The sequence below is a fragment of the Talpa europaea genome, assembly GCF_964194135.1.
Source record: "Talpa europaea genome assembly, chromosome: 15".
In the NCBI taxonomy this organism is placed as follows: Eukaryota; Metazoa; Chordata; class Mammalia; order Eulipotyphla; family Talpidae; genus Talpa; species Talpa europaea.
In genome coordinates, this window is record NC_140083.1 from 33,594,916 (window position 1) to 33,609,285 (window position 14,370).

At 42.5% G+C, this 14,370-nt stretch overlaps 1 protein-coding gene across 3 annotated transcripts in view; it reads right to left on the minus strand.

Moving 5' to 3' along the window:
* The window catches only part of LGR5 (leucine rich repeat containing G protein-coupled receptor 5), a gene marked incomplete at both ends in the record, with an annotated part of 118,979 nt that extends 113,582 nt beyond the window's left edge, over nucleotides 1-5,397 (minus strand). For all 3 annotated transcript variants that reach the window (XM_084255014.1, XM_084255013.1, XM_084255012.1), the window contains one exon: nucleotides 5,186-5,397. In XM_084255014.1, coding sequence (XP_084111140.1) covers nucleotides 5,186-5,397 — 212 coding nt within the window. The remainder of the gene's footprint in view (nucleotides 1-5,185) is intronic.
* Nucleotides 5,398-14,370: the final 8,973 nt, after the last annotated feature.

Genomic DNA, 14,370 nt, shown 5'->3' on the forward strand with positions numbered 1-14,370 from the left:
GCAGTGTATTTCAGTCAGTCTGCCTTTTCTGGTCTCCGCTCTGGCTCTGGTGAATCCTCTCACCCTCCCATGCATCTGGCCGTACCCCAGTTCTTGTATAAATAAATGAATAAATCTTTAAAAAAATGTGGATTGAAGTTGACAGATCTAGAAATAAAAGAGCTGTACTAGGTTTGAACTCCTAGGTAGATTTAGCCAATGAAATTCTACTAAGATACCCCAAAAATAGCAACAGGGTCAGATAATCAGCTTGTTTTCATAGGTCTATGTGTGTTATGGCTTTAATGTCGGTCTGATTCATCTCTCTACAAAATGAGACTCTAGAAAGGAAAACATTGCAACAGCAGTAAGGTTGAATCTCATAGGAAGGAATTTGCCTTCTTATGAAGAACTCAATTTACTAGAAATAACTACTGGTGGTAGAGTGTTTACAAGGAAATGTACCATTTAGCATTATTATAAATTTATATAGATAACTGAACAAAATAAAAAAAATTCACAAAATTGCTCAGTAGAGCTTGTAAGAGCTCACTACTGTTTTTCATTTCTATTTTATGGCATATGATTTGGATTGATTAGAAACAGACTTAAATTTATAGCTAAAATGACTATGTTCTGAATTTAATAGAAGAAATACAAAAAACTCTTTTACTAAGACAGGTAGTATTAGGTATCATTTATAAAACTGTAAATATTTTGCAGTGTCATTAATTTTATAACTTTATTGGGTTAATTGCTTTCTTGGGTATCATTTCTATGACTTTGACAGTTAATGTTCTAGAAGTTGAAAACAATCAAATAGTTCAGATCAAAAAAGCCTAACTATGAGAAATCATAGACCGGTGTTGTATTTTTAAACTTGTAAACTCATTCAAGTGGAAGGGAGTGTTTCCATTATCAAACTCAATTTTATTTGACTATAAAGATTATATTTTGATTCCGATCTTCTAACTCAGCTGTGTTTGCTATCTTTTGTTGCTTATCAGAACTTCTTTACTCTGAAGAAAACATGTAAGGAGGAAAAAGATTGGAGATCATATTTATTATATATAAAAATTCATTCTCACACAAGCCCTGCCAGGCACAAGTTGAGCATATTCAGTAAAATATTTATTCTAATCTACACTACAAAATTGTTTCAATCAGAAGCACTACATTAAAAAAGTCACTTAGACTAATTTAATCAGTTCCAATAATTGTTCCTATAACCAAACAATTACTAAACAAACAAAGCATCAAAACCTTGGGTATCCTGGAGAAAAAAAAAGAACTTCATCAAAATGCAGAAAAGTCATTGATATTATGTTTTAAATAGAATTTAAAAGTAGGTTGTATAACAAACTGTAAATTTTGAGGTTGATCTGAATTTTATGACTATTATAACATTTAAGGGTTTGTAACCATTGCTAACGTACCAGCATCTTCCTCTATTTAAAATACTTTGCTTTAAGGGAAGCAGGAATATATTGAATTATCTCAAAGAAGATTCTGAAAATGTTTTCAAATTTTGAAGCTGCAGCTTAAATGCCTAAAACCCAAGTATATGATGGCTGTACTTCATTTAGCTAATTGAGGTTTTTGATCAGTTTTATTAAAACCCGTTTTAATAATTGTATAAATAGTATTGCAAAGTCACAGTACATAAATGAAGAAAACATTCTCCCGTTTTCTTTGGTTCTTGTGACAGAAATTTGTTTGTAGATGAAATGTTCATGTCTTTCAGCAACAGCAGGAAAAATTCAGTTTTATTTAAAATGGCTTAGAAAAGCATATTTACAATATTAAGATGGTCTTTAGGATTTAGTTCTATATGCATGTCACACTGATAAAAGACCCATCAAAGTAGCGTAAGGAGCCTACATTGAAGACCTTATTAGCAAAAATGTCCACATCTCACACATTAAAGTAACTTGTCTACAATAAGATTAGATGGTAGAACCTCTTTATTTCTGAGAGATCATTGCTGCCAGATTAAGATGTATTAAACACTGTAAATACTTGTCTGCTTTAATCTCTCCACATTGGTATATTGCTTACTTTCTTCTGAGTGAGCTTTATTTGTTAGCCCCTGATGTAAGATCAGAGACTATAGCCCATGGAGGGGTGGAAAGGAAGGCAGAGGGGGAGAGAAAAAGACAAGATTGAGGATTAAGATTTTCTAGTGGTTCCACCACGTTTAGTGGTCCTGTTAAAGACCTACTGGGGAATGCAGATCAGTAAGAAAAGAGTGAATATTGATGTTTGAACTGGCTTACGATTTAGCTTTTCTGGGGAAGATAGATAATAAAATTGCATGTAAACAGCTCTAGCCTTCTATGCAAAGATTTCAGAAACTTTCTTTATCTATGAGTCTGACCAGCCAGCTATCAGATCATGGAAAATCTATTTGCCAAATGTGTACAGCTGAAATGTGCCATCATCCATCTGTTAGAAGAAAATGAAATGCCTGTTCTTTTTGTGGGTAGGGGAGGAAGATCAAGAGATAACATTTTGACTCAAATAAATGGTGATAACCCACCACAAACAATAAAAGATAGTAGTCTGGCCTTCTACCCACATTAGTCTTTGCACACCGCAACTTTCTCATCAAAATTTAATTACCACTGGGCCCCAAAGGCATAGGGCTGTAACTTAGTGTTCTCTTTCAACAGCAAAGGCAGCTTTCAAGCTTCCTTTTTCTTGAAATTAGAAAATCACTGACATGTACTTATTTAATTGAACATAAAAAAATAAAAATTCTCTTATAGGATATGAATGCCCATGTGAAGGCAGAAATGGACACATAATTCTAGGTGTAACCAAAAGAGGGCACCATCTACCTTTAGTGTCTGCACAGAGTCCCTGTGGCTCCTACCTACTCCCCACCCCCAACCCAGAGTGCCAAAGCCCTCAGCCCACAAAGGAAGGGCATTCCATGGCCTCTGGCATTTTGTATTCTAGGAGACCAAATTCTGAAGTGGCTTTATGAAGAACATCAGTTGGGTTATTCAGCACTGATTTCTGTGCTCAGCCCTCATATTCTGTGAAATGCCACTTCTGAGTTTACTATTTCATAGGGCACTGAGAAAATTTCCCCCAGGCCAGAGTATAGGCTGCCACGGTAGTACCAGGAAACATGACAATTAACTTCCTGATGGTATCTTGACTGCAAGGGGTTATCTATAATGATAAATAGAGAGGGGAACAGTGGCAGTGAGATCTCCCTCAGCACATGGAGGATACAGTTAAATGCATTTGAGGTATGTGGGAAATAATTGGAAGCTGTCTTTTATGCCAACTTGAAGTAAGAGAAGCCTAACAAATGTTCCTTCTTTCAAGTGGGAGAAAAAGCCTCCTGACTCTACATTCATACATTTGTTTTGTGCATCTAAAAACACGTTTTATAAAAGTTTATGATCTAAATAATTAGGCAAGTGGGGGGGGGGGGTAGGAAGGGGGTTGCACACCTCCCTTGAATATAGTCAGTTTCTTCAAAGCAATGGGAAAGAATAGTTTTAGGTTCTTAAGTGAAAACTGCCACACTGCTCTCAGAAATTCACTCTACAGGAAAACACATGACTTCTGAAGCACTGATTTAGTAGTTAAACCAGAGCGATTGGCCATGAGTATTTCCCTTTGTAGTAAGGCAGCTGTTTAGGAGGAGGAAATGTGAACTCTTGGAGAATGATCATTTAGGAGAGCAGATTTCCATCACTGTGAAAACCTCACCACTGCATGCGATGTGTGCCATGCAAGGGAAAGCTGGTGGGGAGAACAGATAATTGTATAACCCTTTCAGGCACAGCAAAACAGCCCTAATAGTTTTATGGTAGCTGAGGAGGAAACTGCCATCTACTAATACTAAACTCTAGCAGGCTCGTCCTTCTCTTTGAATACAACATTAAGCTAGGTAAAAAAAAAAAACAAACAAAAAACCAAACAAACAAACAAACAAACAAAAAAACCCAGTTTCCTCCCTCCCTGTCTCTAGAAAAAGAATCACTATCTAGCGGAGAGCGTTGTGCAAGCCTCTTCATGTTTCTTCCCTCGGGAAAACAACTAACCAGAGGAAAGATCGAGTTCACCAACATCCCCACGCTCCTGCCAGGGTACATCAGAGAAGCCGAAACTTATTGCAAGGGCTCGGGGTGGGCTCGCTGCAGTGCCTCGAATTCGTCTAAATGTGTCACGTTGTGCTTTGCACCTTTGCCGGAGTGCCCCCAAACCTGGTCTTTCAGCCCCAAGGAACCGAACCCAGATTCTCCACGGGGGGAGGGGAGCAGTTTCTGGTCCCCGAGAAGTGAGTTCCTCCTGGGTCACCTCATCCACCCAACCACCTGTTACCCTCAAGGCCTGCGCTTCCCAAGGACAGTTATGAAATGAGCCTCTGCCTCATCTCTGCTGCGGGGGGTCTGTCGGTTGTGTTGTGGGGACGAGGGATCCCCGAGGGCTGTCAGAGAGCTCCAGGTCTCCCCTCGGGTGCAGGCGCCGCTGTTTACCCGCCCCGCCGCCTTCAGCCCACTTCCCTCTACCTCCCGGGAGGAGGAGATGGTTAAAGATTACACGGCGGCCGCGGGCACTTCAAAGGGCGGCTCGGGCAGCCAAAGGTAAAGATAACGTTCTGGCAGCTCTAATCGGGGTTTGTGGTTGCCACATTTTAATCGCTCCATTTAAAAAAAAAAAAAAGAAAGAAAGAAAAGAAAAAGGTTACATCACACGACCATGCAAGGGGATGCAGAGGAAGTTCCTTTGGAGCTGGGCACGCTCGAGTCCTCCTTTGGGGAAACTTTTTGCGGCCCATCTATTCGCTATGCAGACGAGGATGCAAGGGTGGGTTGGGGACCGACCCCGCAGCCTGCCCTTAGGTTTCAGACTCGGGGACACGAATGACCACTTCGTAGGTAAATGTCTACACTCGCAGAAATGCGCCCTGCGACCTGCCTAGAACTGGACAGAGAAGCTGCTGCGCACCAGTGCTTTCCCGGGGTGGCCCTTGAAGCTGTTTTACTGTGGGCTCAGAAAGTGCGGGAGTACTACCCCCTGAGACACATGCATTTTCCCCTGAGACCCCAACACGTCCAAGATGCCCTTTGCACACTCTCCCGCTCCCTCCAAAGCTGCAGAGAACGGAGGAGCCCCCCGTCTGACGCTGGGTTCCCTCTCTTCCCTTTGCCCTCGTCCCAGAACGAACCGGGAGCGCACTTACAGGTAGGAGGTGAAGACGCTGAGGTTAGCGGGCAGTTCCGAGAGCCCCGAGTCCGAGCAGTCCACCCTGAGCAGCATCCTGCCGTCGGGCTCACACTGACAGTGCTGGGGGCACCCTCGCAGCAGCGCGCTGGGCCTCGGGGAGCCGCCCCCGGCCGCCAGTTGGAGCAGGACCGGCAAGGACAGCAGCGCGCAGACGAAGGAGGTGTCCATGGTGCCGGGGCAGAGGGCGGCCGGCGAGACGCAGTCGGAGGGCACCGTCCGGGCTGCTGCGCGGCGTGGCGCGGCGGACGCGGCTCGGCGGGTTTCTGCAGCTCCACGGGCGCGTGCAGCGCGGGGCGCCTTGCTCCTGCCCCCCGGCGGGGGCGCGGAGGACTAGCGCGGCGGGGCCGGGCCGTGCCCGCTGCGGCCACGCGGGCCTGGGGAGCGGCCCTCGCTGCAGCCACCGCAGGGGCGAAGCGCGTTGCTGCTGCAGGCGGCCTGCGCTGTGTGGAGCAGCATCTCCGCTCGCACGCTCGTTTTTTTAAAGCGCTCCAGCCCGAATTGCGCGCCCAGTGACGTCAGCCGAGCCCGGCTTTCCAGGCACCCCCCGCCCAGCCTTACTTTCCCCCCGCGGGTCCCCTCCCTCCTCTGCGGAGTCCAGGGCTGGTGAGCGGCAGGCGGCGCGAGGTGCAGGCGAGCTGCTGGCGCTGGAGCTTTGGCTCCGCTGGCCAGGTCGGCGCTCAGCGCCCCACGAGGGGCAGGGGACCCGGCCCTCACCCCCACCAGCCTTCTGGACGCCCAGATCTGAAAGCCGAAAGGGACCTGCTTCAGAGGGACGCAGACGGACACAGACGGACAGGCACCGAAGGATGCGTCATGCTCTCCCCACGCGCATTTCAAATAATGGAGAAGATACGTGGAGAGCTTAAAACAAAACAAAAGCTAAAATCCGACCCAGAAAAATAGTTAGGTTATCAGGGTACGGATAACGTCCTTACCAGGGTAAGGATAAGCGTCTCCAGAGGAACGATGGGTGGCCTTTTTGATCCTCACCTCACACCGCACTGACTCGCTTTTGCCCTAAAATCAAAGCGCAGGGTTAATCGCTAAATAAATACAACTCGCGAGCAAGCACTCCAGGGCTGCCTTCGTAACTCAGCGGGCCCGGGGAGTCGAAGGGACTGTTTTTTCAAAGTGTTTTAGGACCCTGGAAGTCACTTTTAGTTAAACAATGTTGGACAGATAGACAGATGACTGTTTGGTTTTGTTTTGTACAGAGGGCCTTTTCATCCTAAGTATCCTAGAGATTTCTAACTCACTGTAGTCCTACCCAGATGAGAGACACTGGGGCTCTGGGAACCACTGCCCAAGGCCAGTGCAAAAGGCAAGGTCTCATGCTCCTTAAAGACTGTCCTACAGAAATATGATTTCACTCAAGTGCAATATACAGAAACAAAGCAAACGAACAAGCAAAATAAAAACAAATTCTTAGATACAGAGAAGACAATGGGGTTTACCGGAGTGCAGGGGTTGGGGCATGTGACATGGGTCAAGAGGATTCACTGTGCATAATGGATGGAAGCCAGGCTCTTGGTGGTTGTTATGATGTAGAGTAGACAGATGTTCAAGTGTAATGCTGCACACATGAAACTTGCGTAATGTTATAGATCAGTGTTATTGTGGTGCCCCCCAAGTAGTGTCCTATAATGAATCTACAGAAGAAAGAAGGGAAAAGCCTGGGGTTCTCTTGTAGAGAAGACCTCAGTATGGTATAAGCCTCCCTCTCCAGAGCTGAGTGAGCAGCCGGAAGAGGCGACAGCCCAAGCGTGCCACATCAACTCACAAAAATGCACAATTATCACTCCCAGGCATAATGCCCTCCTTGCTTCCTGAAAGCTTTTAAGGCCTTCCTTTTTTTTTTTTTTTCTTTTAAAGATTTATTTATTTATGGATACGAGAGCTGGGGTACAGGCCAGAGATGAGGGGGGTGAGAGCATTCACCAGAGACAGAGTGGGGAGCAGAACATGCAGATCTACTGAAATTCACTGCTGAGGGGAGGAGTGAGCGAGACAGGAGAGGTCTGTTTCGCCATGCGGGTTGCTCCCTGGCCGGCTGGGGATCGAACTCATGCTGCAGAGGCTGCGGATTGCTTCACAGTGCTGTGCTTAACCCCTTACTCCACCAGGGAGGCCCTCAAGGCCTTCCTTAATCTTCCGCGTAGCCTCTCCTGCTCGATTTCCCATATAAACTCCTGAATTGTGTAGGTGGAAGGATTTTTAAAAAAAATTTTTCATGATAGGTGTATTTGCCCTCCATTTCAGGAGCGGTCTTTACATTTGGCTGATCACCTATAAAACTTTTAGCAATATATAGATTCCTGGACCCAAACCTATATTCTAAACATGTTCTTTCCTTGGGTAAATCCTATCATCACGAATTTGAGATTGTCTGGATGAGAGGGTAAAGAGGGTGGCTAAGATTTATTTACAACATCCTTCTCATTTTGCAAATAAAAAAACTGTGATCTAGAGATTCTGGAAAATATGACAGTGGCTGCTGAAAACTGTGTTAATCCAGGATTCTGGACATGGCATAAGGCTTTGTTGTATTCTGCTCCTCCACTTGTCTCTATGGTAGCTCCATACCCGCTACCACTCTTTGCTTATTCTTACAGTATTTCTTTTTCCTTCAGCCACATTTATAGAATAACTTAGTTGCCTACTTTTCTGCCTTTAAAAAAAAATAAAAACCTACCTTCATATTACTTATTTTGTAAGTGCAACTCAAGACCCTATTGTTTCTGTGAAACCCCCCCATGATTGTAGTCTGCATTAATCTTCAATCAATGAACATGTGTAGAATAACTACAATTAGGATGCAGCAGTGACGTGGAGAGGCAAGTTAGCTCTCCTTAGGGAGTTTGCAGATGAAAGGGGATGACATACTCTGAGCAGGAATTCCAAGGATGATGACTCTCACATAAGGGTGTGCTATAATATTGCACAGTTTTGCCTAACGTTTTCTTGTATGCATATTGTTTTGTTTTGCCATCTTTATTGTGATAACTTTGGAGGCAGGGACTTTGCCTGTAGAATTTATATTATGGATTCATGATAGTGGGTACTTAAATATTTATTGACAGACTGACTTCCCAAAATAGACATCCAAATATGCTTGTGTCCACCATCTGTCTAAGGACTTTTGGCCACATTTTCTTTGACTTCAGGGTTGCTAAAAAAAAAAAAAAAAAATCATTGCACTTTGGTTGTGGAATGAATGAGGTAGAACTGGATTTGGATCTAGAGTCTGTCAGTTGCAAGCTGTTTGATCAGGGTCACTGAATCAGCCTGTCTCTGTTTCCTTTTCTGCAAAAGGGGGTAATATTCACCTAGATTGTTAAAATGTCTGGAACTTGGCCTATATCAGAGTATAGTTGCAATCTGTGTTAGTGTTTTTCCTTTTCAAGAATAAAAGTTTGTTAACAGATTCATGTAGAGCAAAAATTCTGATTCAATAGATGGGGAAGGGGGAAGCTACAGTGGGTGAAGTGAGGCGTCCTCTGCATCTGTTACTTTTTGTTGCTTTCCCAACATTTCTCCTCTCTTCTTTTGGTAAGAGCACACCACACTTTTTCTTTGGGGAACTATCTCCCAGACCTTAGGTGATTCTAGAAGAGCTGTAAATCACATGGCCCTACCTCCCTGCCTCTTGGATAGGTATATGATCAAACAGAACAATCTGAATTTGTTTGGGGATTTGTCATGGACCCTGGAGTTAGAAGGCCTTCTTTTCTGGCTTCATGAGCTACAAGGACAAGAAAACCTGGGACTCACAGGGGCTGCCATTCTGCCTTGTGGAGAAAGCTCACGGGGGAACTGAACATTACCATTAGCAAGGAGAGACACCTGTAACTAAAACTATTAAACTTCAGTGCCTCCCATTTGGGTGAATCAATTTTTTTTTAAATATTTATTTTTTATTTATTTATGCATACAAGAACTGGGGTGTAGGCCAGAGGAGTGGGGGCAAGGGGTGAGAGGATTCACCAGAGGCAGAGTGGGGAGCAGAACAAGTGGATCTACAGAAATACACTGCTGAGGGAAGTAGCAGGTGAGACAGGAGAGGTCTGCTGCGCCATGGGCCTTAGTTCCCTGGCCTGGGGATGGATCTCATGTTGTCATGGCTGGCAATAGCTTGATAGCTCTGAGACTTTAACTTCTGCACCACCAGGGAGGCCCCAATTTTGTTTACTTGCATGAGTTAGCTAGTGGGATGAAGCTGTGATCATTTGCAATCAAGAATGCCCAGTAAAATTCTGAAAACTCGGGAAATGTGAACATTTAAGAGTGACTTAATGACCCCTCAAGATTTTATGGCACTTAAAACATAGAAAATGATATGGTTTGAAAAGATTTGTTCAGCTAACAGTGATATATTCATATTTATAATTTTGGAAGGTATCTCAGTGTTAATGAGCTGGTGTGTAATGGAATATCTTATGCCAGGATTGAAATAACTTTTTACTTCTTAGATTCTTAAATTGCAAGGTCCTAGAATGGATTCTGGTAAACTATGGTCTGGTACATGTCTACTTTTTGGCTTGCTAAATGGATATTTCATAATTCTTTAATCTTTGATAAAAGTCCACCACTAAAAACATTCATGTATACCACAAGAATTACTAATAAGCTTAGTTGAAGCATGCCAGGATAATTTTAGTTAACAGGTAAGTCAATATTTCTTTTACAAGTATAGTGAAATAGTGTTTACACAACTGGTGGGCTATTATGGACTTATTTAACTTGTTTGAAAGAGTATAGAGCCCATTATTTGCCTTGTTCATTTTACATTCATGATATAATCAGGCTTATGCTGAATTTCTTAACTTCCTTTCCCCAACAAAGTCTAATTAATTGAGAAAGGAGGAGGATTTAAGAATAAAGATCTATTTTCTTTCAGAATTATTTATTTTGTAAGAAGGCATTAGTTCAGCTAATTCATTACTTTGAAATAACCTATTATATAAAATCCATCAGATCTGTCTTTGATATTATCCAACATAAAGGAAACCTTTAAATAGATCCACATGTTCACAACATGCTACAAGAAAGGATAATGGGAGATGATATTATCAATTTTTTAGCTCATTTTAATCCATTTGTCTTATTTCATGTATGGTAATGAACATAGCTCTACTAGTTTGTAGCCTGCTTCCTGAGAACATGTGTCCAATCAAAATCACATGTAAACCAGGGGCAGGCTTTCTTTTCAAACCAACAATAAAATTAATGAGAAAAACTAAAATACTGAAATTAAACGATCTTTTCTATTCACATGCTTTATTTGATTCTGCTCAAGACCACATTAGTATCCAGACAAACTCTTCCCTATGACCAATGGGATGGGTCTTTCTGTCTTTTTCTAACTACATTTTGAGGATTTTTAACCATTTACCACGTCCACAAACATGGGTCTCACTCCAAAATGATGAGGCGCTAACTGGTTCCCATTTTGAGAACCTTTCCCCAAGGCATTTCCTACGGTATATACAGAGCCACAATCTCTTACCTGCAATTCTGAAATCCCACAACCTCTGAAAAGGGAATAGCTTTTTGAAACAAATTTGGGGGCACAACCAGAACTGAACAAATCTGAGCTGTTTATAGTCTTTATTTCCATGTTGATATTCACTCAATTTCCTGCAGAAATGTTGGTGTATTTGATTGCAGGATGCTTCCTCAGATTTCTCTGGGAGTCTGATACAATATATGTGATACTGTTCTTACTATAGTCCATTTTTTAAATTCTCAAAAATTTTGGATTCTGAAATACTTGTGGACCCTGCTGTTTTTTGGCAGATTATAGATCCGTAAACAACAGCAGACTTTGGAATAGTTACCTCATAAACAATTTTCAGGAACAATTTCATAAATAATTTTACAGAAGAAAGCGGGGGCACTAGCACTCATTAGATGAGGAAAGGGTGAGGAGCACCATCAAGAGCAAAATTCAGAGTGTTGAGTAAAGAGATGTGCTGGGTGGTCACTAAATGATACATCCCCCTATGCTCAGGAGGGACAGAATTTACTGTGGGAATATATTCATGAAATGGCTAGTAGAAAAATTCTATATGTTAGGAGTAACATAAACACTGGAGTATAAATAACAATTGGTAAGCACATTCCAGAAAAGAAAAGTCAGAGACACTGGTCAGAAATAGTAAAGAGAAGGATTTGTAGAGCTCACCTAGAAAACCAAGATATAGATTTTATTCTATGGACATACAGGATTTTAAAAGTAAAACTAGCAAATACAGAGCACACTATTTCCCCAAATGCTTTATTTTGATAAGTCTGGTGTATTTTAATTGAGTATGCATAGTAGCATTTCACTGCAATTACAATCTCATAAAGCAGGGCAAAATATATTGCACAAACATTGTGGCTTTAGTCAATGAGTCATAATAAAACACTGCCCAGATTGCTGCAATTAAAATTTACAGAAACCTTTTGTTGAGTGTTGTGAGGTTTGTGGATTAATAAAATGGGCCTGTTTGTTTTAATTTTTCTTTAACAAGGAATAACATTTTGATTCTAAGTTTCATAGATTTTTTCCTCTTTTGCTGCTTGCACCCAGAGCAGTGAGAGCAGCCCTGCCAAACTCCTTCCTGAGAACTGCCTCATACAGGCTATGTATTTATCATTATCATCCTGTAAGAGCAGTCCTCATCAGCGCCCACAGCTGAGCAGCATCAGCCTGAGCTCTGCTTGGTCAGCAGCTTTGAAGCAGCTTTGAAGGTTGTAGGGAACAAAACCAAACCATGGCAGTTTTGGAGACACATAGATCAGGCTTGAACCTAATCAGTGCCACTCAGATACAGCGGTTTACTTGCCCAGCTTCTGCACAAGATGGTGCAGGGAAGATTGGATAAACTACTAAAGTTTTGGTTTTGAACCCTGAGCTGGTTTTTAAAACATACCAGGTCCAAACTCCCAGTGACCCCAGTTAGGGTCAAGCTTGCACCAGCACCAATTAACTCTTGGAAACAGCTGGTTTAGAAAATGGACCAATCCAGCTTGAAAGGTGGCTATCCTGAAGGGATACCTGCTTATATCTTCAAAGGTTCAGCTGGCTTGAAAGGAGGGTTGTGGAAGGTTGGTTCAGATTCAAAGAAGCTTCAGGAGGAAACTTTGGCAGAAGACCTTTGCTTTAGCTGCATTCATTAGGAGTGCTGCTGGCTTATGCCTGGCATCTCTAAAGAGCTGTCAACAGTGGTGCCATGGTCCTCTGGCACTGCCTCTGATGACTGTCCGGTCTGGCCTTGGGCACTGCCCATCCAGGTCTTCATATTGCTGCCACGTTGTTGTGGTGCTGCCTTGGCAGTGCCACCTGTGACTGTCTCCATCCAACTCTGCAGATGAATTGGATCCTGGCCCACTGCTTACCTGCATGTGCCACCAGTTCCAAGCTTTCCTTGAAGGGACAACGCTATTGTGCATGAACAGCTTTTGGTTTGGATCACTGGCCACTGTCTGGGGTAGGTCAAGCAGCCATTTGTGGCCTTGCACACACTTTCCTTTTTCCTAATTTCCCCTATGTAAATAAACCTGTTTTTGCACCTTAAGATTGAGCTATGTCGCAGCACTGTTTACAATAGCTAAGCTTTGGAAACAACCCAAATGCCCAAAAATAGATGACTGGATCAAGAAGATGTGGTACATATATACCATGGAATATTACTCAGCATTCAAAAAAGATAAACACATGCAATTTGCTGCAACATGGATGGCGCTGGAAGGGATCATGCTCAGCGAAATAAGCCAAAAAGAAAAAGAAAAATACCGGATGGTCTCACTCATAGCAGGAATCTAGAAAACTTAAATAAGGGACCAGGAAAATGAATAACTATAAGAAAGTGAAAATCAAAATCAACAAAAAACTATGAACCAGAGACACTTTTAGGGGGGCGGGGGCGGGAGGGGAGGGATTGGGGTCAGAATGGGGGGCTGCAATTGTATGGGGAATATAACAATAAAATTTATAAAAAAAAAAAAAAAAGATTGAGCTATGTCTTAGTATTTTGAGCACAAGGTGAGAAAACCCCGAATTGTGACACACTCCCCACCCAAGTTTTGCTCTATTTCAATTCCTGCTTTTACTATGTATTTGTGTTATTTCAGGTTTTGTATGTTAGAAACAACTTAGCAGGTTTTCTTTCTTTCTTTCTTTTTTTGGAGGTCTGGGATGCTAAAGTTTTCCATGTAAATTAATGGTAATTACTTTTTCACTCCACACCATTTCTGGCTAAAGATTCTATAGAAATGATCTACTTTCAGATATCAGGGGTAACCCCTACAGCTCTTGGGTTCTTGGGTCTCTCATAGACCAGAGTTCAAGTGTCTGCCCTGTTATCTATAAGGTGTGGGAGCAACTTCATCTTTGAGGTCCAATTTCTTCTGCTTGGTGAAGATAATTTTACAAGTTTGTCTTCAGAACAGTTAGTAGAATGAGAGCTAAGGTGTTACAGGGCTTCACATGCCATAAGCACTTAATGTATTGTAGTAATAAGGAACATTCCAATCCTAAGAGTTTTTTTCCTTATGGAAGTTTATTTAGCACTATAAAGATAGGACTAATAATGCAAGTGGATCTTTCATTTTTTTTTTCTTTTGCTTGAACACATGCTGTGCTTTCACATGAAAATAGTTTTTTTTTTTTTAAGATTTATTTATTTATACAACAGCAGGGGTACAGGCCAGAGGTGCAGGAGGGTGAGAGGATTCACCAGAGACAGCGGGGAGCAGAACAGGTAGACTGACTGAAATACACTGCTGAAGGGAGCAGTGGGCGATAGAGGAGAGGTCTGCCGTGCCATGTGGGTCTCTCCCTGGCCGGCTGGGAATCGAACCTGCGCTGCAGAGGCTGCGGGCAGCTTCACAGTGCAGCGCTCAACCTGCTGCGCCACCGGGGAGGCCTGAAAATAGAGTATGTTTCAAAATTTTGAGATCACCTTAATTGGGAACATTCGTTAATGAAACAATCTGAGTCATATTTAGAAGGTCTCAGTTTCCAGTTTTAGCAAAGTCTCAATTCTGTGTTTTAATTAGAATGGATATTCAAAGTTCTCTATTGCACGTGAAATAAATGCCCAGCACTGGGAACATAGGGGAAAATACACGTGCTCCCTGCTTTCAAGTATATAA